The 26,665-nt window shown below is 38.0% G+C and overlaps 1 protein-coding gene across 2 annotated transcripts in view; it reads left to right on the top strand.

Annotated features, from left to right (window-relative positions):
- The window catches only part of LOC309499414 (multiple epidermal growth factor-like domains protein 9), a 116,845-nt gene that overhangs the window by 71,789 nt on the left and 18,391 nt on the right, over positions 1–26,665 (top strand). Inside the window, exon 4 of one of the 2 annotated variants that reach the window (XM_082170650.1) lies at positions 20,774–20,923. The exons of the other annotated variant lie outside the window; for it this stretch is intronic. Within the exon in view, the coding sequence (XP_082026776.1) occupies positions 20,774–20,923 (150 nt within the window). The remainder of the gene's footprint in view (positions 1–20,773; positions 20,924–26,665) is intronic. 2 annotated transcript variants of the gene reach the window in all.

The following is a 26,665-nucleotide window of genomic DNA, read 5'->3' as shown; positions in this document are numbered from 1 at the left end:
CCCAGTTCGGGTACCGGACTTGGATGAAACACTCATGCATCTAACACAAAATAATATATGTTGAAGAATGTTGTTAACCAGACAGTTGACAGTAGCCATTGACTTCCATAGTATTTTTTTCCTACTATGAAAGTCAACGATTACCGTCAACTGCTTGGATACCAACATTCTTCAAAATATATTTTTTTGTGTTCAGCAGAAGAAAGAAACCCATACAGGTTTGTAACAACTTGAGGGTGAATAAATGATGATAGAATTGACATTTTTGGGTGAACTATTCCTTAAAAATGCCTAATTCTAGCCAAATTCTCAGGCAGTATTATATCCTTTGAGGAGGAGGCAGTCCCAGAATGCAAAAGCTCAGGACAAATACTGTACTTTCTAGATGGCAGTTGAGGTGAGAAAATGTGCTGTTGAAAAAGTTTGAAGGCTGCTGTATGCGTCTGTCAAGTGTATTCTTGCTAATGTATTTATTCATTCTTTTTTTTCTTTTTTTTATCAGTTGATTTTCTGTCAGATTTTGTATTGTTCAGTGGCCATTTTACCAGCCTGATAGTTTTCAGGTGTTAGTCTTACCTGAAAAATCAGCCTTTTCCCCACAAGTTTGGTTAAGGAGAAACATGTTACTATGATGATAATTTGGAACAGAAGCCTGATATCAAATACTTTTAGATTTTTTTTTCTCTCTCTCTCTCTCATTCTCTCTCTCTCTCTATGCATTGTCCCTGTAGCTGTCTGCGTTTTTTTCCCTAGCGTCCATTTGTGGCAATCCAGCGGTGTTTAATGTTCCTGTCAGCATGCACTCTGCTTCCTAAAAGCCAATAATGTACATACACAGACAAGCACAGAGAGCTTCCATTACCTTTCTCCCATTACGTCAGATACCACAGCAGGAGTCAAACTGTCCCAACAATTGCTGGTGAATCTCGCTTCTCGTATGTCCTTGCTGTGAGACGAACAGATATTGTTACATTAGTTCAGCACAATTTGAGCTGTTGTAGAGGACTAAGCTCCTTGGATGCGTATAATCTGTAACTGCACGCAATTCTTGGCTCGAACATTTCTTCTTGTGACACTTCTTAGACCTAAAATAATCCTGTTTCTTGCCAGTTTTCCCAGGTAAGGCATTGTCAATATCTTGGTGAATTAATTTTACATATCCAAAGCAGAGATTTACATTTTCAGAAATTACATTTCTGTTGACTGGAAACTATTTGGGAAGTCAGTTTTAGTAAATATGGCATCTGCTAACAGAAAATCTCTTACACATCAATATTTTAAACTACTTATTTTTCCTTGTGATCTTGATTTTCTATTTTTAATTAAGATTTTGATATTGATATTTGATATTAAATATTGTTGAGTTGTTTTTAGCTCCTTCAGTTCTGCTTCTGAAGTTAAATTAAATACAAGACTTTTAAAAATTGTTACAAATGCTGTTTTTTATATTTTGAAAGATTTTATAGATTTGAGGTGCAGCTATTTAAAGTTAAACTGTCAAGCCTGGGCTTTGTGCATTTGGTTTGGGCCTGTTCATTTCTCACAAAGCTTTCAAGCAAACTATTCAGTTCAGTAAATGGCTGCCTAGTCAGTGCAATTATTCAGTCCAGTTTGAAACAACAGTGATGGCCCATTCAATCTAAACCTTCAATCTAAATGGTTAAAATTTCCCTACATGACCACTCAGTTCCTGCTGTGTTCTGTAATGACACAACTCATGGGGAGGAAACTGTCTGTTATGGACAACTTTGTTTTCCGAGGTTCACGGCTGATTGCAGCTACTGCTCTTCGATCTGTTCTGATCTCCATAGTGCACAAAGGACATCAGGGAAAGGTGAGAACCAAACAACATCTTCCTGATCTATATTGGTGGACAGGGATGGATGCTCAGGTTCATGATGCTGTCCGTTCCTGTCATGTTTGTCAGCTCAGTGACAAAACTGTCAAGTCACATCCTGCTCCTTTCCAGTCGGCGCCACTGCTAGTCTGACCATGGCAGAAAGTGACTGTGGATGTAGTCGGGCCACTACAACTAGAAGATGCTGGTTTGCAGCTCAGTAAAGACAAGTGTCATTTCCAGCAAACCAGCCTGCTGTTCTTAGGTCATACTGTTTCAATAGTGGATATTCTTCCTGATGAATCACGTGTACAGATGATTCAAAAGGCCCCTGCTGATTAAATGTCACATTTGCCCTTACCTGCTTCTCCTGCAGATATTGCTGTTGCTCCAGCTCCTGTTGATGATGTTAGTCAAATCTTCATTTTATAGCGCTTTTAATGATGTAGATTGTTCAAAGCGGCTTTACAGTGATAATAGGAAATTAAAGTAAAATATTGTTTTGGCTTTATAGCAGCTCTAGAAAAAAGTTATTGTCCAGCTAAAGTTAGTTTTGATTGATTCACTTCCGTCGCAAGGATCATTAGTTATTAACTTAGTGCTAACACAACACCGTTTTAACAGAAAACTCTTAAGTTCTCTCTGCGCAAACTGTAAAAACGCGAACCTGTGAGAACGCTGATGGCGTGCACATGCGTATTACGAGTTCAGTCTATAGGTATGCACGTTTGAATATATGTGTGCGCAGGCATGTAGTGCGCAGGCGTGTAGTCTTTCCCTACAAACCAACCCTCAACAAACTACTTGTCTGGCCTTAAAATTTCTAATACAGAATTTTATAGCTTCTGCGTAGCCACCCAAACCGGAATTATCCCTTCGCGTCCAGGCGCAGGTCCTTCATCAGATCTGGATACGGCCTGGATCTGGCGGACTGCGGTAAACCTCGGGATAAACAAAGAGACAAAGGCCCTGTCCCATTTCTCCCCCCTTAAAACTTCCACTTGGTTTTGAGTGCCCTCGAAAGTAAAGTCCCCTCAACGAGGGAAGTGGAGTTGAAGATCTTTCCCTATGAAATGGGACACCACTACTATGTGAATACATGCACATAACTATCCCAGTTATGATCAGGATATAAGTATCCATAATAATATGCTAGAAATCTAATAAAGTAATCAAATGTAAAATAACACAGCATAGTTTATTATAGATAGATTAATGCTTATTAAAGCTAAAGTTATTCATTCAAGAGCTGGGATTAATTTTCTCTTTGCCTTTAGTTGTTTTATTCACATTAAAGGTGTAATCATTAGCAGGTTTATTAGACGCTGCCACTTTAAGACCGAATGCAGATCTAATAATACACATTTATTCCACAACTAACTCCCATTTAAGACATAAACTGTGTTAAAGTGAATCTCCAAACCGGTCATTTAGCCATATTTTTGTCTGTATTTGATCGTTTAGACGCGCACATGAAACCCAAAGTATAGTTTGCTTGTCTCGTTGCAGTCCGTTTCCGAACGCGCGTGCGCCGCCATGGGAACAGGGTCAACGTCTCTTGCACGGATCATTGTGCTTATAAAAGCTCTTTTTACAATCAAACACCTCCTGCAATTTAGAATCAGCAGACACTGCATTTACCAACAATCACTGATTGTGCTCAGTGCTGTTTGGGTTTAACGTTAGGGAGAAGTGACAGCGCGCTGTAAAGAAAAAAGATGAAGCACTAGACGAACGCGGCTAGTTTTTAATCGTTTTACCTCACATCTTCTTTTTATAATCCTTGGAAGCCAAAATCGAAAATAAAATTAAATGAACTACCCAGATCTGATGTATATTTGATGGGCAGACTCTCTCGAAGCACTCAGCAGATATCATGAACATCGTCAGATAGATAGCTTCGTGAAATATTTTCTAACATTAGTGTTCAAAACGTAACAGTCCATTGGATGTGCATCAAACTAACATATTCCAACATATTTAGAAATTTTAACATGCTTATTTGCGAAAATATACTTAAAATTCAATTGTTCCTTTCCAGCGGTATCCGCCATCTTATTTAAAAAAAAATACCGGCTTGCTGAGTCCGCAAGGTATTCTGGGTAATTTCATCTTCCACTTCGTTTTAAGCCTGCATCGGACCGCACTATGTTTTGAGGGTTGATTTTAAGGGGAGAATAGCACTCCCCCTTGCTCTTTAGAGTATTGGGACACCCTACCCCTACACGAGAACGCACAAAAGCAAGGGTTAGGGCAGAAATCTAGGGTAAGGGGAGGTATTGGGACAGGCCCTAATATTAGCGTAGACACCATTCTTTTTATGATGTAACGAGTACATCAGGATTTATGGGAAGTGTTCCCGGTTCCGGCTGACCTAATCTATGCAGCCTAACATTGAATTAGAAGTCTATAATGTGTTATGTGTATGCTAGGTCAAAGAGATGTATTTTTAGTCTAGCTTTGAACTGACAGAGTGTCTCTTCTTCCCGGACAATGTTAGGAAGACTGTTTCAAAGTTTAGGTGCTAAATAGGAAAAGGATCTACCGCCAGTAGTCGATTTTGATATTCTAGGTATTATCAACTGGCCGGAATTTTGAGATCGCAACAGACGTGAAGGACTATAATGCGTTAAGAGCTCGCTCTAGTACTGCGGAGCTAAACCATTTAGTGATTAGTAAGTAATCAGCAATATTTTAAAATGTATACAATGTTTAATAGGGAGCCAATGCAGTGTTGACAGAGCGGGGCTAATATGGTCATACTTCCTGTTTCTGGTAAGAACTCGAGCTGCTGCGTTTTGGACCAGCTGTAATTTGTTTATTAAGCGTGCAGGACAACCACCCATAAGAGCATTACAATAATCTAGCTTTGATGTCATGAACGCATGAACTAATTTCTCTACATATGTCAATGAGAGCATATGACGTAATTTAGATATATTTTTAAGATGGAAAAATGTCCAATAATTAGAATCTCTGTTTTTTCAGAATTAAGTTGTAGGAAAGTTTTATCATTTGGTCATTTGTATTATATCTTTTTTTTTATTTGTTGAACATCAATAAAAATGTTACCCTTAGATGGGTTCGGAAGTTTTTTGTATTTCCTAATTCGGGGAACAGACACAGTCTCTATATGATGATATCTAGGTGAAAGAGGCTCTATGTTATCTGACCTCAGTGACGTGAAACAACTAGCAGACGGTCGGTTTAGCCAGTCTGTCTGCTTCCTGACCTGAGCCCCAATTCATGTTTGAGCTCTAAGACTATGTGCCATATTACTAGAGAGAAGAACGGCACCATCCCAGGTATGGCAAGCCGTTTTAACATTTAATCCTTAAAACCTACTAGTATCTATTTCCATGCTACTAGTACTTATTTTTTAGATACTAGTACAGTGGTTCTCAAACTTTTTACACCAAGTACCACCTCAGAAAATATTTGGCTCTCCAAGTACCACCATAATGACCAATATGAATACAGTAGCGTAGTAGGCCTAACTATTCAGCTATGGTTATGCGTACAGCTCAAAAATGAGGCAGCTTAATTTCTAATAAGAATATTTATTATTGTCAGCCACATTAAACATTGTAAAAACACAGTTTGAACATTAACACTGCACTGTGCTGCTTACATACAGGTAAATAAAAAACTTAAATAATGATTCAATTAAAATGTATGGCACCTAAAAGTGAAATAAAAACTGAAGCCTACTGTACTTAAAATATGAAGTAAAAAAAAATACTGTACTTAATTAAAAAACACAGGCTGTGTATTGATATTTAACCTTTTAAAACGTACATTTTAAATATTCTGGCTGACCCTAAGTTTTTCAAGGCGATCATTATTTAGAACTGATCACTATAATTGTTTCCATGGTGACGCGTCATTGCTTGTCACGTTACACACCGCAGCCACAATATCGCTGACTGATGTGACTGACTAATGAGCTGCTTTTATTTTATTTTTTTATTCAAAATATTCACAAATTTGTTAGCTATCGCATGAAATATTTGATATTCCGAGTGTCAAATATATGCAAGTGGAAGTATTATGTTGTTTAAACACCTTTATAACGATCGCGTTAGTTGAGCGCCATCATGTTTGTGCCACTGTTCAGAGAATCGGATCTGTTGGATTGTTACAGCACGTGAATTCATCCACTTCTACCGAAATACATGAAAGTAAGTGGCCGGTGAACTGGGAGAAGAATAGAGTTAACTTTAAAGTTACTAACACAATGTGTAATAAATCAAATCTGATGAATAAAATGTGTCGTCTAATTATAATGGAAATTATAATTATTTCCGCTTCCATAGACATCAGTGTGTATTTTACAAATTCTAAATGTATTGTTTTTTTAGTACTTGGCTTGGGTGAATTTAAATGTCTGAAACCTAAAATAAACATTATGTGGTTAAAAACACTGAATAATTGTGATATTTGACAGTGCCTGAGTGGTGCGCGTCCGTCTCTGGCTCAGCGCCAGCCAACTGCGAAAGCACAATTTGAATTTAGCAGTTGATCGCGTAATGCACTGGCCGTTCTACACCGGTGTCAAAGAGTATAGAAGCCTCTTTGCCGGTGTAATCGTATTGTACGCTCCAGGGACCAGCCAAGACTGAGCACACAATAATAGACAGTAAAAGATCACACCGGTTTGATCTTACGTGCGAAATTCACTGATTCCTCTGCGTACCACTAGACGGAGCCTGCGTACCACTAGTGGTACGCGTACCACACTTTGAGAACCACTGTACTAGTATATTTTCCATTAAGTACTAGTACTTATTCATTAGCTACTTGTGCTTATTCTTTAGGTACTAGTGCTTATTCTTTAGATACTAGTACCTTTTTAACCCTCTGAGGTCTGAGCTGTTTTCTGGGCCCTGGAGGTGTTCTGACATGCTCTGACATTTCTGGTTATTTCTGTTACTTGTGACATTTTCATGGCTAAAGTCTAATTACACTGTATTCAGCACAAACTCTGCTACAATAATATATCAGCAGCATGTATGTAAAAGTTTGTAGTTTTGAGATAATGACATTTATGCATGGTTTGTGAAAATACAAAAAAAAATTCTCACTGAAATAAGGCCATGAAACCCATACTGATTATTTCTTCACAAGACTTTTGAAAATTGTATGACGTAGCCTAGAATATTTGCTCCAAAACTATGTGAAAATCACCCTGACTGCTCATTCAGATAAGACAATATATTGATTTTAAAAATTTACGACGTGTTTTGTGTGAAAAAGCTTTATGCGGGAGCTCATTAATATGTAAGCTTTTCACACCTGAGAAAGACAAAGAACCTCCCCTAACAGCCCTATTAGGAGCTATCAGGCCCTGTCATTCTGAGCAACCTTGCACAATACTGTAAATGAGGAGATTTAAAAAAGAATGGCTTTTAAATTGTTTGGATTTATTTACAACACAACATAATCCAAAGATACACAACAAATGCCAAAAAAGCACTTCAAAGACAGAGACCTTTGTGCCATTCCTAAAAACATTGTACATACCTTTCATTTCCAAGATTTTCACTTTACCATGTTCACGTACAGAGACTCATGTGAATGTTGAAGTCCTCAGTTGCATCTGGGCCCTGAAAAAACAAAGTGAACATACTGATATCAAGAGAAAGGCCTGCACGATTTTGGAAATAAATATTTGATTTTTCTGGTTAAAATTGCCTTTTTAAAATTCACAGAATACACACACACACAAATGTTTCCAACAATAATATAATGAACACCAGGTTTGTTGTGCCTTGTAGGCATAAGGTATATGCGCAGTGCCGGATAAAATAATAATAACAATAAATAACATATAGCAGTATAAATCTTCCAAAAGATTTCAGTAACAACTAAGCTAGAGAAAAAGATATTGATTATCATGTTACTTCAAATGTTTCCATCCGTTATGATGATATGAAATGAGATAATAATTAGTGATGCTCCGATCAGCATTTTTGGGGCCGATTACCGATCACCAAAATCATGATCTGCCGATTGCCGATCACTGCCGATCACAGAATGGAAATATGCTAGAGTCAAGAAAATCTTGAAGAACCACCAATATTTATTTAATTGTAGTTAGAAAACAAGATAACATAAGGCTACTGTAGGCCACCTTTTCCAAATAAGGCACAGTATAATTTTTCAAAACAAAGAGGGGTCAGGCAGACTACAATGGATGTAGTTGAGGAACTAACTACATCAGATCCAAAAAATTTAATAATGACATTTGAGGTTATTAAAACAGTAAGTCCCACCCCTCGACTGCCAAAAATAAAAGTGTTCGAGCGAGCAAAATCAGCAGGCGAGAGGAGATCAAGCGCGAGAGTGCTGGGAATGATCATGCGCGCGCGAGGGCAGAGATGTCATGCGCCCGCGCAGGGTTTGAATGAGTTCGCGAGTTCCCGTTTCCTTGCGCGTAGATCTGTTATCCTCTCGCGAATGTCATTTACCGCGCGCACCAGCATCAGTTGTGCGCTCGTTTATAATTGCCATTGAATTGCCGTCATAGGAGAACTCATTTTGCCGCTGTTAAGCAAGCTCTGCTCTGCTGTTGTGTTGCCGCGCATGCGGAAAAGTTGCGCGAGTTATTTACGTCACGTGATCGGCTTTTTTGATCTGCGCTTTTGGGGGTTGCCGATCAAGCTATTTTTTGCCAATATCGGCCGATCATGATCGGCGGCCGATCAATCGGAGCATCACTAATAATAATAAAAACATGAAGCCGTTTGGTGCGTTTTGCTTTCATCCAAAATATGATACATTCAAACGCGATCGCGCTGCAAAATATGATGCTTTCAAACGCGAACCAAAATATGATAGCCTACATTCAAACGCAATCGCGCTGCAAAATATGATACATTCAAACGCGATCGCGCTCAAATATAAAACATTATGGTTACCATATACATATCTACGTTTGAGCAGATATCCACAAACACAGTAACAGTAAACACGGGTCTAAATATTATAATATTCCCCATATATCTAGCAACAGTTCAACTGCAACGTGACATTTATGCAACAATAACAAACTAATATGTACGAATTTCTTACCTTACATCTTTCTTGTCTTCAAATCGCGTTCTTCTTCTTCTGAGGTAGCCTAAATCCAATGTAAGCTCAGGCACGTCTTTCAAACTCGACGAAAAGTGAAGTGAAGTGTTTTGTTGTTGAGGTAATGAGCGAGTTCGCGTTCCATGTGGAGATTTGCATGTGAATATCTTTTGCGCGAGTGGGCGTGGCCAAATTAACTGTAATGAGCAAGCGTTTGAGAAGCTGGACATCTTGTTGGTTTTATACAAATTACTTAAACAGAGAATATTTGTTTTCGTTTTGAATCTTATCATTTAAAAGTACACACTTAAATGTTTATAAAGGTATATGGCTCAATAATGTGTGACAAGTATTCGCTGAGTTTTGTTTCAGTTTATAGACGTGCTCAAGAAAAATAAGTTCACCGCGACGGAGAGGCAGAACGCACACCCTGTATATTTTCTTTATTTTACAAAAGCACAATGTTTTGATTTGATTGTAAGTGGACACATTCAAAAGGAGAAATATCACAGATTCTTTTTTTATATTTCTTTTTTCTGTATGACCATAAATGACGGAGTAATTTAAGTTTATAGTGCTACAATGTGAAGAAAATCCAGCAAAACGCGGGGGCGCGTTTGTCGACCTCAGAGGGTTAAAGATACTAGTACTTATCTATCTATAAATTACAGAAACGTCTGTCTGTCTGTGTGTGTGTATGTCTGTTAACCACATATCTCTCGAACCGTTAGTCCGATGGATTTGAAATTTGACAGGTGTCTTGCCACGGGAACGAGAAAGTGCAGTGCCAAGTTTGACGTTGTTTGGGTGAGAAATGCTAAAGATATCGTTAAATATATCATTTTTAAAAGGTTGTGGTTTAAAAATAAACATTCTGACATAATGGGCTGTGGTTTAAAAATAAACAAACACACACTCTCTGGATGTTAACTGAATCGGTAAGTCACACTGTTTACTTCTTAATAAGGTTTATTTAAAGCTACGCTGTTTACTTCTTTATTACTGTGCCATGCGCGCTGAAGTTAGCCTGTGACTATGATGTTTAATATGTTAAATAGTAGTAGTAACGTTAGTAGGAATGGCTATGCAGGCTTAAACGAGGTTAACTATCTTACCGATCGAACGGCAAATCTCCATCAGCTCAGCTGCGTGGCGTGGCGTGTCCGTTTTTATTTCGGCTCCCATGTGAACAGGTTAGAGTTTGCACACTGCCTGCGTGAGACGCTCGCGTCTCAGACGCGGCTCGAGACAAATGCAGATAATATTATCGATTTTCAAAATATTGCACCTGTCAATACAAAACGAAATATTCTGTAGCCTTTTGCCGTCAATGCCGACGTTGTCTTTGCTGCTATAAGTTATATTTATGTGTTTAACATGAAGTATAGGCCTTCCACAACTCTCTACCCATATGTCGAATATATAACCAATGAGGCTTATCACGAAGCTTTATCATTATCTTATTACATAATAATAATTATAGATATTCAAATATTGCACCTGTCAATACAGAATAAAATATTCTGTAGCCTATTTTGTCAATACTGCCGACGTAGTCTTTGCTGTATCAGTAGGCTATATATTTACATTTACATTTACATTTATTCATTTAGCTGACGCTTATATCCGAAGCGACTTACAATTGCTATATATGTCAGAGGTCGCACGCCTCTGGAGCAACTAGGGGTTAAGTGTCTTGCTCAGGGACACATTGGTGTCTCACAGTGGATTCGAACCCGGGTCTCTCACACCAAAGGCATGTGTCTTATCCATTGCGCCACAACCACCCCCATTTATGTTTAACATGAATTATAGGCCTCCACAACTCTCTCCCCTATATTTCTAACACTCCTATATTTCTATATTTCTAACTCTATATTTCGACCAACTCCCGAAATAGCCCTCATTGTAGCAGCACCGCATCAGACACGCTTCTGTGCAAAGACATAGAAAACGCCACGCAGACGCGCATATCTCTCGCATATCTCTCGAACCATTAGTCCGATGGATTTCAAACTTGACAGGTGTCTCGCTACGGGCACGAGTAAGTGCAGTGCCAAGTTTGACGTTGTTTGGATTAGAAATGCTAAAGATATATATCGGTAAAAGAAGTACTTAGAAGGTTGTGGTTTAAAAATAAACATTCTGACATAAACACTCTGTCAGCGACACTGTTTACTTCTGAATATGCAACGCATTCTCATCCTTGGGCGTCATAATACTGACGCTTTTGACATTTCGTCTACATCGAACGCACATGGCACCCTTTAGCGTCAATATGAGACGCACAGAGCTTTGTTCGGTTATGGGTAGGTTTAGGTGTAGTGTAGGGATAGGGTTAGACCGCTAGGAGGCGCCTTCTGGCCCATTTCTATCTGCGTCTCATATTGACGCTAAAGGGTGCCATGTGCGTTCGAGTAAAAATGTGTTTTCTTTACCAAGAAAGTGGCAAGATTAAAACCACTATTTTCTGTTTCAAACTTTCACATAGCATCTTTAGGTTATAATAACATAAAAAATTCAAATCCAGATTTTGATTTTCAAAGATTTATTATAAAAACGGATTATTTCCCCCCAAACAAATGCAATAAATTCATGACACTTTTTTTTCAAAATGCAATTAATCCATTGAATCAATATAAAAGTTATTTTTTATCATATTGAAACTGTTGAAATCAGCCATCGCTAAGAAAAATCTCCTGAACTTTTTTGACGGCGATCTGCTCACAAAAACTGATTTTGTACGGGCACTTTGCACTGCTCCCTGAATCGACGCGCTTATTCATTTGTGGATGTTAACTGAATCTGTAAGTCAGCTATGCTGTTTACTTCTGAATATTACATTTCATACTGTGTATTCACCAACTAAACATATCCTATTCAATGCATTCACAGTCTCTTTCACAACCATCATTTATAGTAGCCTATTCACACACTGTTTGCTCAAGCATAGCGTTTTCTCGGAGTTCACTTTGTGCTTTCTACCATGCACAAATAAAAATGTCACTGAACTTTTGCTGTGTAATTGTAACAATGAGCACTCAAACACACCAAACCAACAATTACTAAAAAAACTCAAAAACTGATTTTGCACGGGCATTTTGCACTAGTTCATTAGATACTAGTTCTTTTTTTTATTAGATACTAGTACTTATTAATTAGATACTAGTACCTATTAAATAGATACGAGGTGTTGATGAGGAGTTTGTTGCTTTTCCATCTGCCTGCTGTAATTCTCTGTCAGCTGATGTTGATGCTGCTTGTCCTAACCAAACTTTGCACACAAATTTCTAATGGTTAGCCTCCTTCACCCAATGGACTGGACGTTGAGTTGATGCTGTACTATAAGCTGCATCTGGAACGGTCTGTTAAGGACAACTTCATTTTCCGAGGCTCACGGCTGATTGCACCTGCTGCTCTTCAATCTGTGCTGGTCTCTTTTGGAAATTGCTGCATCCAACTGCAGGTTTGCCAGAACATTAACAGATTATTACAGCAAATGGTCTGAGGTCTCCTTTACTTAAACTGTCACTACAGATTCTGTGGGTTTTTTTCTGTCATCAGTCTTCAGCCACCATGGCAATCCATGTATTGTTACTGATAACATTTCTCAGTTTATGTCTGCTGCTTTCGCTGAATTTCTGGAAGGAAGGAATATTCATCACCATCGTTCCTCTCTTTACTACCCTGCAGCTAATGGTGCTGTAGAGACCCTGTGCTCAAACACATTGTCCAAATGGCCATCCAGCAATGTCAGCCATGGAAATCTTTGGTAACCGAGTTACCGAATTCTTGCAGGTGTACCGTGCCACTACACATGCTGCAATTGGTACTTCACCCTTTCAGCTCCTCTATGGCAGGCAAATGCACACAAGGCTGTCTATTTTTCCATCTGCTCCTGTGCACCCCTCAGCACGAGTTTGGTATTGTTTTAAAGCGCAGCATTCCAACTTTGTGAATATTCATAGCAAATTCTCGATGGCATGAGTCTGAGCCAATTAAATGTGATTTTCAAACTCATGCTGATGTAAACAAAACAATCTTATTCGCGCGACTGACAGATCCGAAGTGTGTGGACAAAGACACCTCTCAGACAGCGCATGATCCCATTGTACACATATAGCCTACACGGAATTACAATACTTCAAAATATCTTTCTTGGCGAGTATTCATGCAAACATTATCTGTTATGACTTAAGTGAACGTTTGGTTAACTTTTGGGGAAAAACATCTGATGTGTATCATTATATCAGATCCTTTGCGGTACATTAGGTCTTAATATATATAGGCTGTCTGTTTCATTAAAGGAGCTGTATGTAAGAAATGTATTTCAATTAATCATAAAATGGCCCTGATATGTCACTAGACATTAAGAAATCATGTTCATTTCAAATACTTATATCACTGACAACAGTAGTCCGGCCAGGATATTGTCATTTAAAAAGTGAAGTTGCAGCCCTCAACTGATGTTGATGTTGTCATCTTGTGTTTTGGCCTGAAGCTCCACCCTCCAGCTATCTACCAATCACGAAGTCAGTAGTGTTTCAGCATCCGGGTTGCCAGCTCTGCTCTAGTTACCACAGCTGCAGCTACACTCATTTTTGAAAATTTGCTCGTTGCAACTCATTTTGCCAACACAGGTCACATTTATAGTTTATTATATTTCAGATTTATTTCAGTTACTGAAAATGATTTGTAATAGTTTTCACCTAGTCTTTACCATCAGCCAACTAACTACACCTGGATAATTTCACATGGGCAAAAAAACATTTTTCTCCATGTTTCAAGTTTCCTTTCCTTTCCTGACCTGTTCAAAGTGCTTTTCTTTCTTTTTTTCACATGATCAGTCCATGCATGTATTCACTTTTTTTGTCCAAAACGTTTTAAATTGGCAGACACTGGATGACCACCTACTGCATAATGGCAATTTTCAGCCACACAGTAAGTCTCTCTTTGGTCTTTTACTCATTTGGAGGCTATGCGTGTTTGATTTTCTGGCACCTGTTTCGTAATTTCACTTTTGCATATGTAGTATGCAAATACTCACACTCGTTTATGTGGCTCATTATTCCTCTTCCCAGTTCAGTAAATTCATCGCCACTGTCATAATGGTGATTTGTGGACTCACATTGTAGACTCTTAGCTGCTGATCTATAAGCTTTCACTACACAGTTTTCAGTCTTGTAGAACCAACTGCACTTGAAGTTTTTCCACAAGTGTATCCTGGCCCGCTATTCAGTAACAGCACTGCAATTCCCAAATAAATTATATTTCAGCCGAGTTGACAGTTTTCAGACTGAATTGAATTTGGTAAGTTGAAACCGACAGGATAGCACAAAATAATACAAAGACAATAAACAGACAACACATCTTTCTATTGTATTGTCTTTGATAATACACTGTAACCAGTGTAGTATGAATCACAAATCACTGCATGAAAAGTGGTGTATACGGACCAGTATGCCTGTATACACCACAGATTTTTGGACAAATCCAGGAGTATTATTGACCAGATATGGGGAATACCACAGGTCCATATACTGCCGAAATTGTACCAATTCGGATGTATGTTACTGCGGTATTCTTCCGTGCAACAGCCATTTGTTGCCATGGCAAGTAATCCTCTTAAATACGTGTTTTTCAGGGGGACATTCACACCTTTGTGCCACTCTGCCATCGGCTTTGATCATACATTTTAAAGATGGATTGGCTGCTTTAAGGGTTAAACCCACCCCCTAACCAGACAGCTATTGGGCCACTGAGCAAACAGACTTGAATCAAAAGTTAGTTCATTGGTAAACTTGAAATGTATCCCCTCAAAGCCCTTGCAGCAAAGTGACTTTATTGGTTACATTTAAAATATATCCCTCGCAAAATCCTTACAGGTGAGTGATTTGATTGGTTGCAGGCCAGGTGGGCAGATAGAAAAAAAAAATAGTTTAACCAATAATTGATTGTTTGTCTTTATTTGGGAAATATAGTAAATAATATCTAAAACATGAAACAGTCGGAAAACAACAATTTCAACAGAAAACAACATTTAAAAATACCTTGAATTAAAGATTTCAAACAAAGGCATTAAATAACACATTAGATGATGTATCCCAGTCCTCACTGTAGCTCCTATGTGAACCCACATCAACAACATCTTCCTCATCTTATATTGAGCTCCACCATTTCTGTCCTTCACAGTGCTCTTTCTCCGTTTGTCTCTGTTGACCTCTGCAAAAACTACAAAACAACATAATGTAACCACTGAAAATACTCACAACAAACTAATGGTCTATTTAAGAAGAGTTGCATCATGTCAGTTTCTAAACTTACTGTTTGTTGTCTCACTTTGGCTTTTTTGCCACAACCATGATTGAGTGTTTCAGCTGGGCTGAATCTACGAATACTTCTTCATGGCCTCATTATAAATCTTGCAGGATACGCAAAAGACATCAAATATGTTTAGTAACAGAAAATATTTAATTGGATAGGTAAAAAAAATACAAAAATGGATATTAAAAGATTGCAACAACCTTCTGAATTTCTTTTACTGTTTATAATCTCTGAAGATTAGTTGACCCACTCTTGTGTGTGGGATACTGTGGAAAAGAGGAAACATTACCTGAGAGAAAATACAAAATAAATACATATAATAGCCAGTGTTTAATTTTACACATATATGGTGCGTGCGTGCGTGCGTGGGTGGTGTGTGTGTGTGTGTGTGTGTGTGTGTGGTGTGTGTGTGTGTGTGTGAGGGGATCATTTATGAAAAGTTAAGATATATGGAAGACCAGGGCTGTTTGACACACTTTTCACATAAAATATTTCTCAAGGGAGATATTTTGAAAGTATGATTGTTTATTTATATAGTTTATAATTATTCATATATAAATACTGTTTGCTAGTTTTTGACTAACAATAACTATTGATCAGTTCCACTGTTCTTGTCAAGTCAAGTCACCTTTATTTATATAGCGCTTTTTAAAATACAGATTGCATCAAAGCAGCTTCACAGTGATAACATGAAAATAATACAACAAAGTTTGTTTCTAGAAGAAAATTGCGTCATCGTCCACCTTAAGTAAGGCAGATCAATAATTTTGTTGAATATTAAATGTCCCCAACCAAGCAAGCCAAAAGCCAAGGCAACAGTGGCAAGGAACCAAAAATCCATCAGGTGACAGAATGGAGAAAAAAACCTTGAGAGAACCGAGGCTCAGTCGGGGGCCAGTTCTCCTCTGGCCAACGAGCGAACAGTGTATGATTATGATTCAGGCAGCATTACAGGTCAGAAGTCAGATTGGATCAGAACATTCAGAATATTTATCCAGTTCCATCTGGTTGGAAGTCGGAGTCATCACGCCGGTATGGAGACGAGTTCGTTGAGGATCAGTGCCGATGGCTGTCATGTTGATGAGGCCTTAACGGGGCTGATGAGGCTGGCACTTCAGGGAAAAAATTTGCCCTATTGCCCAGGAAAAGATACACGTTGTAACACACTGTGACTTTTTGGGGTATTAATCTCTATTTGTAGAGATACTGCTAGAGAAACCACTTCTCCCCCCTACACCAGTTAAGGACCAGGTTTTATGTTCTGTGAAATAATATGGAAAGAAGAATGAAGTTGGGGGAGAGAGGATGACTTCAAATTATAAACCATACATATATATGCTCTCTAATGGCTCTGTCAAAATTGATAAAGCTAGCTATATTTGAGTTCAATAATATTAAGACTATTATGAGGCTGTTTTGTGAAAATTCCCTGGCTCACCCCCTCCCTCCATCTGAGAACACAGCAAGCACCTTAATGCCGGTCATCAACATATGAAAGGTCTTCACACCTGACAACCATCAGTGTTTCATCTGTGTATTTTCATGAAACTTCATGGATTCCTGTATATGTCCGTGTACACCAAGTATCTGGGTATTTCTGGAAATTTACTGTTCTGTGTAATTTGGCTCAGGATTTTTCCAGATACATCCAGCAAACCTGAAATTACACTACAGTTTACCATGGCCAGATATTACCAGATTCTACCCTTTCATGCATTGAATAAGTAGGATGGAGTTTAAAGAATCGGTCAAAAAGACTAAAAGTATTGTTTGAATTACATTCTCAGTCCTTCAGAGCAATTACTAATTAATATCTGACTCACTCACCGACTAAATGTTTATATGATGTTTAGTTACTGATACACATTCATTGCAAATATTTTGTTGTTTAATATAATTATGCTTGATTTACAGTTTTGGTCAAAAGTTTACAAACACCTTGAAGAATCTGCATAAAAAATGCATGTTCTTTTTTTATTAAGTACTGTTCTGAATAAGATATTTCACGTTTACATATAGTCCACAAGACAAAATAATAGTTGACTTTTTAAAAATGACCCCGTTCAAAAGTTAACATACGCTTGATTTTTAATACTGTGTCATTACCTGGATGATCCACGACTGTTTTTTGTTTTGTGATAGTTGTTCATGAGTCCCTTGTTTACTGCTGGAAAGGGTTCAGATATGCAAAAGATGCTGGAAAACCACAGAATTTGTGGGACCTACAGGATTTTCTTTTTTGAAGAACAGTGGGCAGTTTAACTGTATCGGGACAAACAAGAGACAACAAAGGGAACAACCATCACACACACACACACACAAAAAAAAAAACAGTCTATGTAAACTTTTGAATAAATTCAGCTGTTGTTTTCTCTTATGTGCTATATGTAAACATCTGTTATGTACAATATCTTATTCAGGGCAGTATTAAATAGCAATAGCAAAAATATGCATTTTTATGATCATTCTTATTTAGTTCATAAATCATTAGCATTTTGCAGATTCTGCATGTAAACGTTTGACCACAACTGTAAATACTTGTTTTGTCTACTGCCTTATAGTCATGTAAATACATCATCATTGATTGCTCTCCTGATTCACTGATCTTGCTTCCCTCTGACCCCTGTGTCAGTCTCCTGTTATGAGATGAGAGAAGAGTTAGAGCTGGACCAAGGGGAGTGTTTGCATAAGGCTTCATCTGTGGACACACATTCGTCTTCAACACAGGGAAAAGCGTTTGAGCACTAATGATCCTCCTCCTGCTTTACTTTCTAGCCCTGGAGACAAGCCCAGTGGAAAAACAAACTTACACACGCATAGTCGAGTGGGTCTGACAGCAGCCCATCTTTTCAAACACGCATACACAGCCTCTTTGATCTTTGTGCTTTTGGCCATGAGTTGGATCTCTCTAGGGTTCACTTTGTCTTGCACTCAAAGAATGTTTCTGCTTTCATCCCTGAAGACTTTTCATGCTCTTGCTTTGTCAATTGATGGACAGACTCTTAAAGTCAGCAATTGATTCATGTTTTTGTAATTTTATCCCATGTTTTATCCTATGTTTTAAAGGCAGTTTTGATAGGCAGCTCCATAATACTCTAAGATTAATTCAAGTAACTTTTGTATAAAAACTATACCCGAATTTAACGACTTTTTTAATGCAACATTTATTTATCACTCAGTTCTGCTATTTTTATTGTATTAAAAAGTATTGTATTATACTTATACTTTATAATTTATTGTATTATAAAGATGTTTATACTCTTTATAAGCTGTGCTCGCTGAAGTCCAGTCAGATGCTTGTACAATGCTTTTAACAAAACATATACTTTCAAAGCAGAAAAATGCCTTGGGGTGGGGAAAACAATCCATAAGATGTTTAGCCGAAGAGGAAGAACAACCTTGGGGAAAACCATATATGTGTTAGCTGGGAGAGGCCATCTTCCTTTGGTGAGAAACAGATTACAATAATATACATATGCCAAATGATGTCTAGTTACATATGTTCCATGCCTGGTCATATTTCATTAAATAAATTAAATTATTTAATACACTATTAAGACAGGGATTTTATTGTAAAGATGTGGTACACGGCATGTTTGTGCTGCAGACAGGAATGCTACACTGAAAAAAATTATTCATTGAATTTAATAAAAAAAATGTATGGTAAGTGGTTGCACACAATTGATTTTAGCTACATTTAAACAAATGCATTAAGTTGAACTTAATCAATTTTAGTTCAACTTAATGCATTTGTTTAAATGTAGCTAAAATCAATTGTGTGCAACCACTTACCATACATTTTTTTTAATTAAATTCATCTAATAATTTTTTTCAGTGTACTTCAATTCTTGAAGAGGTGTACTAATACATTTCAATCAGATGAGCAATTAACAAAAGAAAAAAAACATACCATACCATAGACTTGCATCTTGGGAAAAAAGAAACTTGAGAGTATGCTATTTTTCCCAGGCCAGTAAGTGACCATTTAGCAACCAACTAGCAATGCCTTAGCAACCATTCAGAAAACAATAGCTGTAGGCATTGTGTTGATGTGTTTTGAATGGAAGTACCTCTTACAGTTTCTTCAGAAAATGTTAAAATCTACAGTAGTTAAGCAGTGTATTTGTGGGGGGGAAATGTATTTGCCTGCACAGCCAGTGAAAGATAAGACAAACAACCCTGAAGAGAAAAAAATCACATTGTTGTATGTCTGTCTGTGATATTGGTGTGTCGGAACAAATGTAAAGTTAATTCAGATAGTCATTACATTCCAGACACAAATGCAGCATTTATCATTCAGATGATCAAAAAAGCGTAAATGTTTGTGTTGATGAGTTTGACAGCTGTAAAGAAACAGCTGATTACTAGTGATGCTGGTTTTCATCAGTTGTGACCGTTTCTTGGTTCATTTATGTCATCTTTCTCTGTCTGAGATAATTGCTCACTGAGCACTGCAGTGGTCCCAAATAGTATTTGGACATTGATGCCGCAATTAAAAATGTTTGAATGTCTTTGAATTAGAATAAAAAAAATCTGATCAAGAGGCATTGGTATTCTTCATTTATCTTAATCATTTTTCTAATCAACCAACAAGTGTCATTTAAAAGGGACAGTTCACTCAAATCTGAAAAATTCATTAATTACTGACCATTATTTTCTTCCAAATTGTGACTTCCTTTCTTCTGTGGAACATAAAAGAAGATAACAGTGTCCAAATGCTTTTTGTTTTAATTTTGAACAGCACATCTTTTGTTTTATAAATTAGGACCTTGTGAAATGTTTTGCTTATATTAGTGTTATATTTCCTGCTATATTTTTGGTTTGATATTTTGTTATATAATACAGTGACATTCATCTTTATTTATAGCACTATGTCCAGAAGTGGTGCTTTGTTAGAAATGAAGGATTAAAAAAAAAAACCAGCAAATGCAAGAAGCCTGATGTACAAGCAGAGAAGTGTGTGTGTGTGTGTGTGTGTGTGTGTGTGTGTGTGTGTGTGTGTGTGTGTGTGTGTGTGTGTGTGTGTGTGTGTGTGTGTGTGTGTGTGTGTGTGTGTGTGTGTGTGTGTGTGTGTCTCATACTTCCTGAATTATGCAATAACTTGTTGAAGTGTTCTGTTTTCGCTTGGATTTCAACATTTCAAATCAATATAATAAAAGTAATTCAAATCACTCAACCTAAAGAGTTCACTTGACTGTTATTATTGGCACACACAAAAAGATCTTATTCAAATTGTAATACATTTATTTGTTTTCACAACCCCCTGTTAACATTTTGTCGCTAGATTTGCACTAGCTCTGGCAGGATCTAAGTTCCTTCCTTGTTTTCATGCACGCACCCTGGAAATACGTTTTCTCAATCTCTCCATTTCTTTTTTTCCCTTTGCATCGGCCTTCTAACTTCAGGTTTGTTTTGTCTACCTTGTTTAGCGTCGTTGAACTCTGTTCCCCTCTCGTCCACCTCACTGGACCAAAGTCCTGTCATTCACAGCTGTGGTTCTGTTTACTCAACCCTCTGTCCCTCCCCCTGTTCTCTCAGGCATCTGTGTGAACTGCCAAGGCAACACCGAAGGACCCAGTTGCGAGAAATGCAGGTATAATTTCTACAGAAGGCCCAGGTTTCCCGTCACAGACCCCTGCATCCCCTGCCCCTGCTCCAGCGTCACCTCCACAGGCAGCTGTAAGCTGGGTGAGTCCTCCTCACACACACGTCAGGCTAGCATAGCTCACATTAGCGTAGCCTGCTAACTTTATTATTGAGCTCCTATTGGCCACAGCTGTAGGAAATTCTGAGGAGATCTCCATGTCTGGGAAATGTGGAGAACCCCCTTTCATCTGTTTTGGATTATGTGTCTTGCATCATTCTGGCCAACCGCCTGCTGCCTGAATTTCCGGGTGGGTGGACTGAGTCTTTTAAGAGAAGATACTAGATTTATTTTAAGTGAAAGTGAAACTGGAAACTTTTTTCTCTCTTCTCTGGGCCTCCACTCTGAACAAAACCCTCACAAGATATGTTTATGAAATATACTGTAAAGGTGAGAAAGTATAGGTGTAAGGTGTTTCTTGTGTCTTATTCAGACAGTGTTTTGGTGAGTCCCACAATGCTCCATCTCTGTAGGCTGATTTTATCCGGCATATGTTTGTGATGAATTGTGTGATATTGTTTTGCTGATCTGTGGATGTGTTTCTATGTTTGCTGACAGTAGCAATGTTCTTGTAGCCATGCAAGCTGATGTAAGGTAGGATACCACATAGACCAGCAAAAGGGCAGGTGTGTGTTCAGTGTTCCCAGATATTACAGTAAGGTACATCACAAATGTAACCACACAGTGCAGTTGCTGTTTTGAGTAACAGAGGAATAACCTCTGTGTATTTGTATTTGAAATTTAGGAAATTATGGTGTACAGATTCATATTTTCATAAATACCAGTGATCTTATTCCATGAAGTACAGCTGTGTAAACACTTTTGTCTTAGTTCTTGGTGTGTAATTAGTATTGCAACCATATTTGCATTCTTCCACTCTTTCATAGTTTCTGAGTATTGTACTTTTACAGACACATACATTTTTCTTCTTGATAGAGGCTTTCTTACGTTATGCACTAGAAAATGCATATGTGTTTTATAATTGTCAGTTGCCAGTTATATTTATTCAAATGAGGCACATGAGTATAACTCAAGGCACATCCATATAATAGAAGCTATATTATGCTCTTACAGGTATACCTTCCCAGAGCTAGTGCTCTCTCTCTCTCTCTCTCTCTCTCTCTCTCTTTCTCTTTCTCTTTCTCTTTCTCTTTCTCTTTCTCTTTCTCTCTCTCTCTCTCTCTCTCTCTCTCTCTCTCTCTTTCTCTTTCTCTTTCTCTTTCTCTTCTGGTTTTTCCTCTATTGATTTGGAGGAGCAACTGATGAACAGCATTTTGAGATTATACATAGTCTGCCAAAACTTTTCTAATGGATAATTAGGGTGGATTACATCCTGATTCAAAAAGTATGACTTCCTGTCATAGTATGTAATAAGAAATGTGTGTGTAGAAGAAAGAAGGGAGTGTTCTTCATCATGCCTGCATCCAAAAAGCCGCCCACACTTAAATGGAACTACAGGTTTTGAGGATTAGTGATTATGGTAATGGAATGCTAATAACCAGCACAGTCAGGACAGCAGCTGATTGGCAGACAGACCTTATTTTCTTCTGCCTGATGAGGTAGAGGGGAGCACACCAGTGTTAAATGAATTCCCTATTTACCCATCAAGGCCACACTTTTATTAACAAAGCTCCCTGCAGAGCTGAATGTATTGTCTGCCGGCCTCTAGATTACACTGCAGACCCACTGGACATCTCTATTGAGATTAATGGGGAAACTGTGTTTTACTGGGACCTAAACAATGGAAATATACCATAATTTCAAAGCACCAACAGAAGGATGGAAGTGATTAATTCACACGTGTGCTGCTGTAAAGGTCACTCCACACAAGAGCAGAGCACATGGCTTAGATCATTAGTTTACATCCTGCACTGCACCATGTGGCATTATCTCTGCCGCTGTGATTGAAGGTGGTTCAAGGTTTAGAATCAAGAAATACTGATGTAGCTCTAGGCAAAGTACCTGCAGGTACCTGACGGGTGAACTGCTAATATTTGATGTAGCGAGTGGAATAATATTTACTTGGTCATTTGCGGTGCGGATCGGGAATAAATAGGCATGGGCGGGCTGCGGTTCCAATAGCCAAGACTATTTCGATTCAGTTCAGTACCCACTGATAAGCAGCTGCTTTCAAACAGTCTTGTGATTATTTGTATTTCACGCTCTGTTGTCTAATGTACGTCAAAGGTTTCTAATTAGAACGCAATTTGCAGTGTTGAGCACAGCGTTTGTTCGCTGCAACTGAAGTGATTGACAGCTTCAGTCATTAAGGGAGCACTCTTTGCTCACTTTCTGTGTATAATCTATTCGCAATTCGAATAAAAGTTTTATTTTTCATGCTGCCAAGAGGAGCAACTGCCACATAGCCTATACACTGCAGAGTTTCAGGACAGACAACCGCATTTAAATGGAACGTGAATCTGCTAAAATATTCCCAATATTATACAAAAGTAAAGGCTCATATTTGGCTATATGTTATTTTAATTTATAGACTTTTAAGTGTCTGTATTAAGGATGCACCCGAAAACTGGAACCGAAAATGCTTTTTAAAAATTATTTATTTATCATTTTAAATGAGCTTATTTTTGTATAAGTGTATTAATATTTAAAACATTTTATTAAATTCAATAATTTTAATGATACTGAATTAAAAAAAATGCAAGTTACAAATAAAGTAATAAAAAAAATTAACTGAAGTGTATTCAGGTACAGACATGTAACAATTAGGCCGAAATGTAAAATAACACTGTAGTGTTGACTATAAATTAAATATAAATCTTTGTTAAAGCTGTGTTTTGTTGTTTGATTAAAGGGGTGGTTGATTATGATTTCACTTTTCTAACTTTAGTTAGTGTGTAATATTGCTGTTTGAGCATAAACAACATCTGCAAACAAAGTTACAACACTCAAAGTTCAAAGCAAAGGAGGATATTTGCTTTTAAAGAAATTGTTTTTTAAGGACTACAACAAACGGCTGGTAGGGACTACACGACATTCCTCCCGGGTTAGTGACATCATTAACCCTAAAATTGACATAAACCCCGCCCCCAGGAACGCAGTCCATGTTGAGAAGAGGAAGAGTTGTTGTTGTAGAGCACATTTGTGAGTTTGCTCAAGCTGTCACATCTGTCTTTTCACATGCAATACAATACGTAACATAAATGCAATAGCATGTTACTCTGTAGGCATCTTACAACAGTTCCCACACAAGCAATTTATAGGTTAGCATGACAGAATATGCTAATCAATGACTTAAAGATAGTTAACTCCACATCAGCAACATAAATTCATCAACTAACCATTCAGTAACGTCATGTTGCATTCTACATTTTGTCACTTCTTCTTGAGTCTCTCCATGATTGTCTGACTGCAGGGTTGCCAACTTTGGGACTTTTGCTGGAGTGAGACTCTGTAAAACATCAGTAACCCTAACCCTAATTTTAAAAATGTCGGTCCTTGTTTACTTAGTATAAACCCTAAAAAAACGAATAGAATGGAAAAGTTTTCAAAATGTACAATTAATTTATTGATTGCACTATAAAAAAATAAAGATAGAGGTGATTAAATAACAAACATGTAAAACAACAACATCAAAACAATAAAAAAATCTCAAAACAAGAGGGACACATAATGGTTACTCCACCTCCCCAGAAAACCACAACACAAGTTTCACACATTAGGCCTGTTGTAGCCTATGCCACAGTGGCAGTGTTGGCCTGCTTCATTACCTCTGCAGGAGGCTCGTATCTGAAGCAGGGTTCAATCCGCTCATGACCGTTCATTGCGTCAGTCACGTGACAAATGAACGAAAGACTCGGAAGGTAAAGTAATTATTTATGTTCCCTGTAAATTATTTTTGACTGCATTATAGATTTCTTAATTCAGAATATGATAAAGACTGCGTAGGTGGATGTGTTTGGGGAATTTGGCTGTTAAAAGTATAACATTTAAAGCCCCTTAAATGAACGAAATGACTCGAAAAAAGATTCGTTCATTTTAATGAACGAGATCGAACAAGCGAGTCAGTAAAATGATCCGAATTTCCCATCACTCACAGGGTGCCATCAAGTGACAGTCTGTTCCTGGTGTCAGTCTTGTTTAGGCCAACTGAAAAGGTTCGCTCAGCATCCGCATTTGAGTGTGGCAGGCTCAACACAATCTGGGCAACCTTTGATCATTTGGGGAATTTTAAAATGCCGCTTGCCTGATTTGCCAAAACGTAATTTGTACCATGAGTCTATTTTTATTGAGCAATTAGCTAGCCCACATAACGCACGTCAGACAACGTTCGCAACTATAGCTGAAGTCTGTACTTTCGGCACACAGACTGATTAGGCAAGGCTTCGTCTGTAGTGAAAGGCACACCATTTTATTATCTGCTTACCTTGATTGTCATCCAAACCTTCAAACGCGCATCAGTGGGCTCCGACTCCGAACCTATGCTCCGAACTCTCTCTGAACTTTTGAGACGCAACTGACGTATCAGGTGCAAGGTTTTCAGTGAATCAACGATCAGAGAATACTTCAGTGAGAACGTTGTAGGCAGATGTTACAGCTGTGGGCCTTAAACTCCTCTCCTGTCATTAATACGCTGTGGTCTAGTCATCAACAGAAAATTTACGGATTGAGAGGGGAGAAAAATGGATTTGAGAGCGCGAGATTGATGCTGAAAGCGTGAGTGTCACGCCAGATGCGTGAGAGTTGGCAACCCTGCGACTCCAGTTTAAACATAAAAGGCAGAACAGTTTCTGACATTTTAGTACTTGTCTGTGTGAGGTAATCAGGAGCTGCTAACACACACAAGCTCTTGAAGCCCCCCTCTGTGTCGGGAGCAGCAGTCATTTGCATTTAAAGGGACATACACGAAACGGCGCGTTTTTACTGACCCTCAAAAAGGGACAACTTTTAACATGCTGTACAAAATTATCTGTGAGGTATTTTGAGCGAAAACTTCACATACACACTCTGGGGACAACGGAGACTTATTTTACATATTTTGAAAAGGGGCATTGTACCACCCCTTTAACATGAATGACAGCCAGTATTTGTAGGTTGCTGTCATTTTAAGACCGAATGCACGGATCCAATAGAATGATACATATCCGATTTCTTTCTCAATTCTTTCATTCACTTAAGACGTGTTTTGATTTAAGATGTGTTTACGAGAATACTTGGCGATACTAGTAAATTGACATAATTTTGTGTGTATGTGTCTGTTCAAGTGCATGATGCAAAAGAGGAATCAATTGTTAGCACCAAACTAGGTGGGTTGCAGGTATAATAAGCATTTGTTGCACCCATTTGCACACTTCCTGCCCTACTGTAGCTATGTTTTTAAATAAGTGTATGTATTTAAACTGTAAATGTATGTAACCGTTGAGTGCCAATGCCATAAACCAAATAAAGGATAAACCTTTTAACCTGTGTTTTGGTGAGCCTTTTACAGCTCTTTAAAGATGTAAGTGTTGTGGATCAATGCTAGTATGGTTGCTTATCAAGTGCCCTTAGCATAAATGTCATTATTAACACTACATATTTTAGCTCTGAGGTGGTGTGATATCACAGTTTCAAATATCAAATTTAAAGTGACATATGAAACCAAACAACCCAATATTCAGAATTAGTGAGAGAGAGGAAACAGCAGACAGCTCATAACACAACTCCTGTTTGATTTATGTAGTTAAGTTTAAGTCACCGTCCGGCTGGTGCTCAGGGACTCTTTTTCTCTCTTCGTCTCATTGTGTCCATGGTCATCTACAGTCTGGATGCATCCCTCAGTACTCGCA

This window comes from Leuciscus leuciscus (assembly GCF_965113295.1).
Source record: "Leuciscus leuciscus genome assembly, chromosome: 5".
Classification (NCBI taxonomy): Eukaryota; Metazoa; Chordata; class Actinopteri; order Cypriniformes; family Leuciscidae; genus Leuciscus; species Leuciscus leuciscus.
The sequence above is the reverse complement of the archived record's forward strand: the minus strand, read 5'-3'. Positions and strand labels throughout refer to the sequence as shown.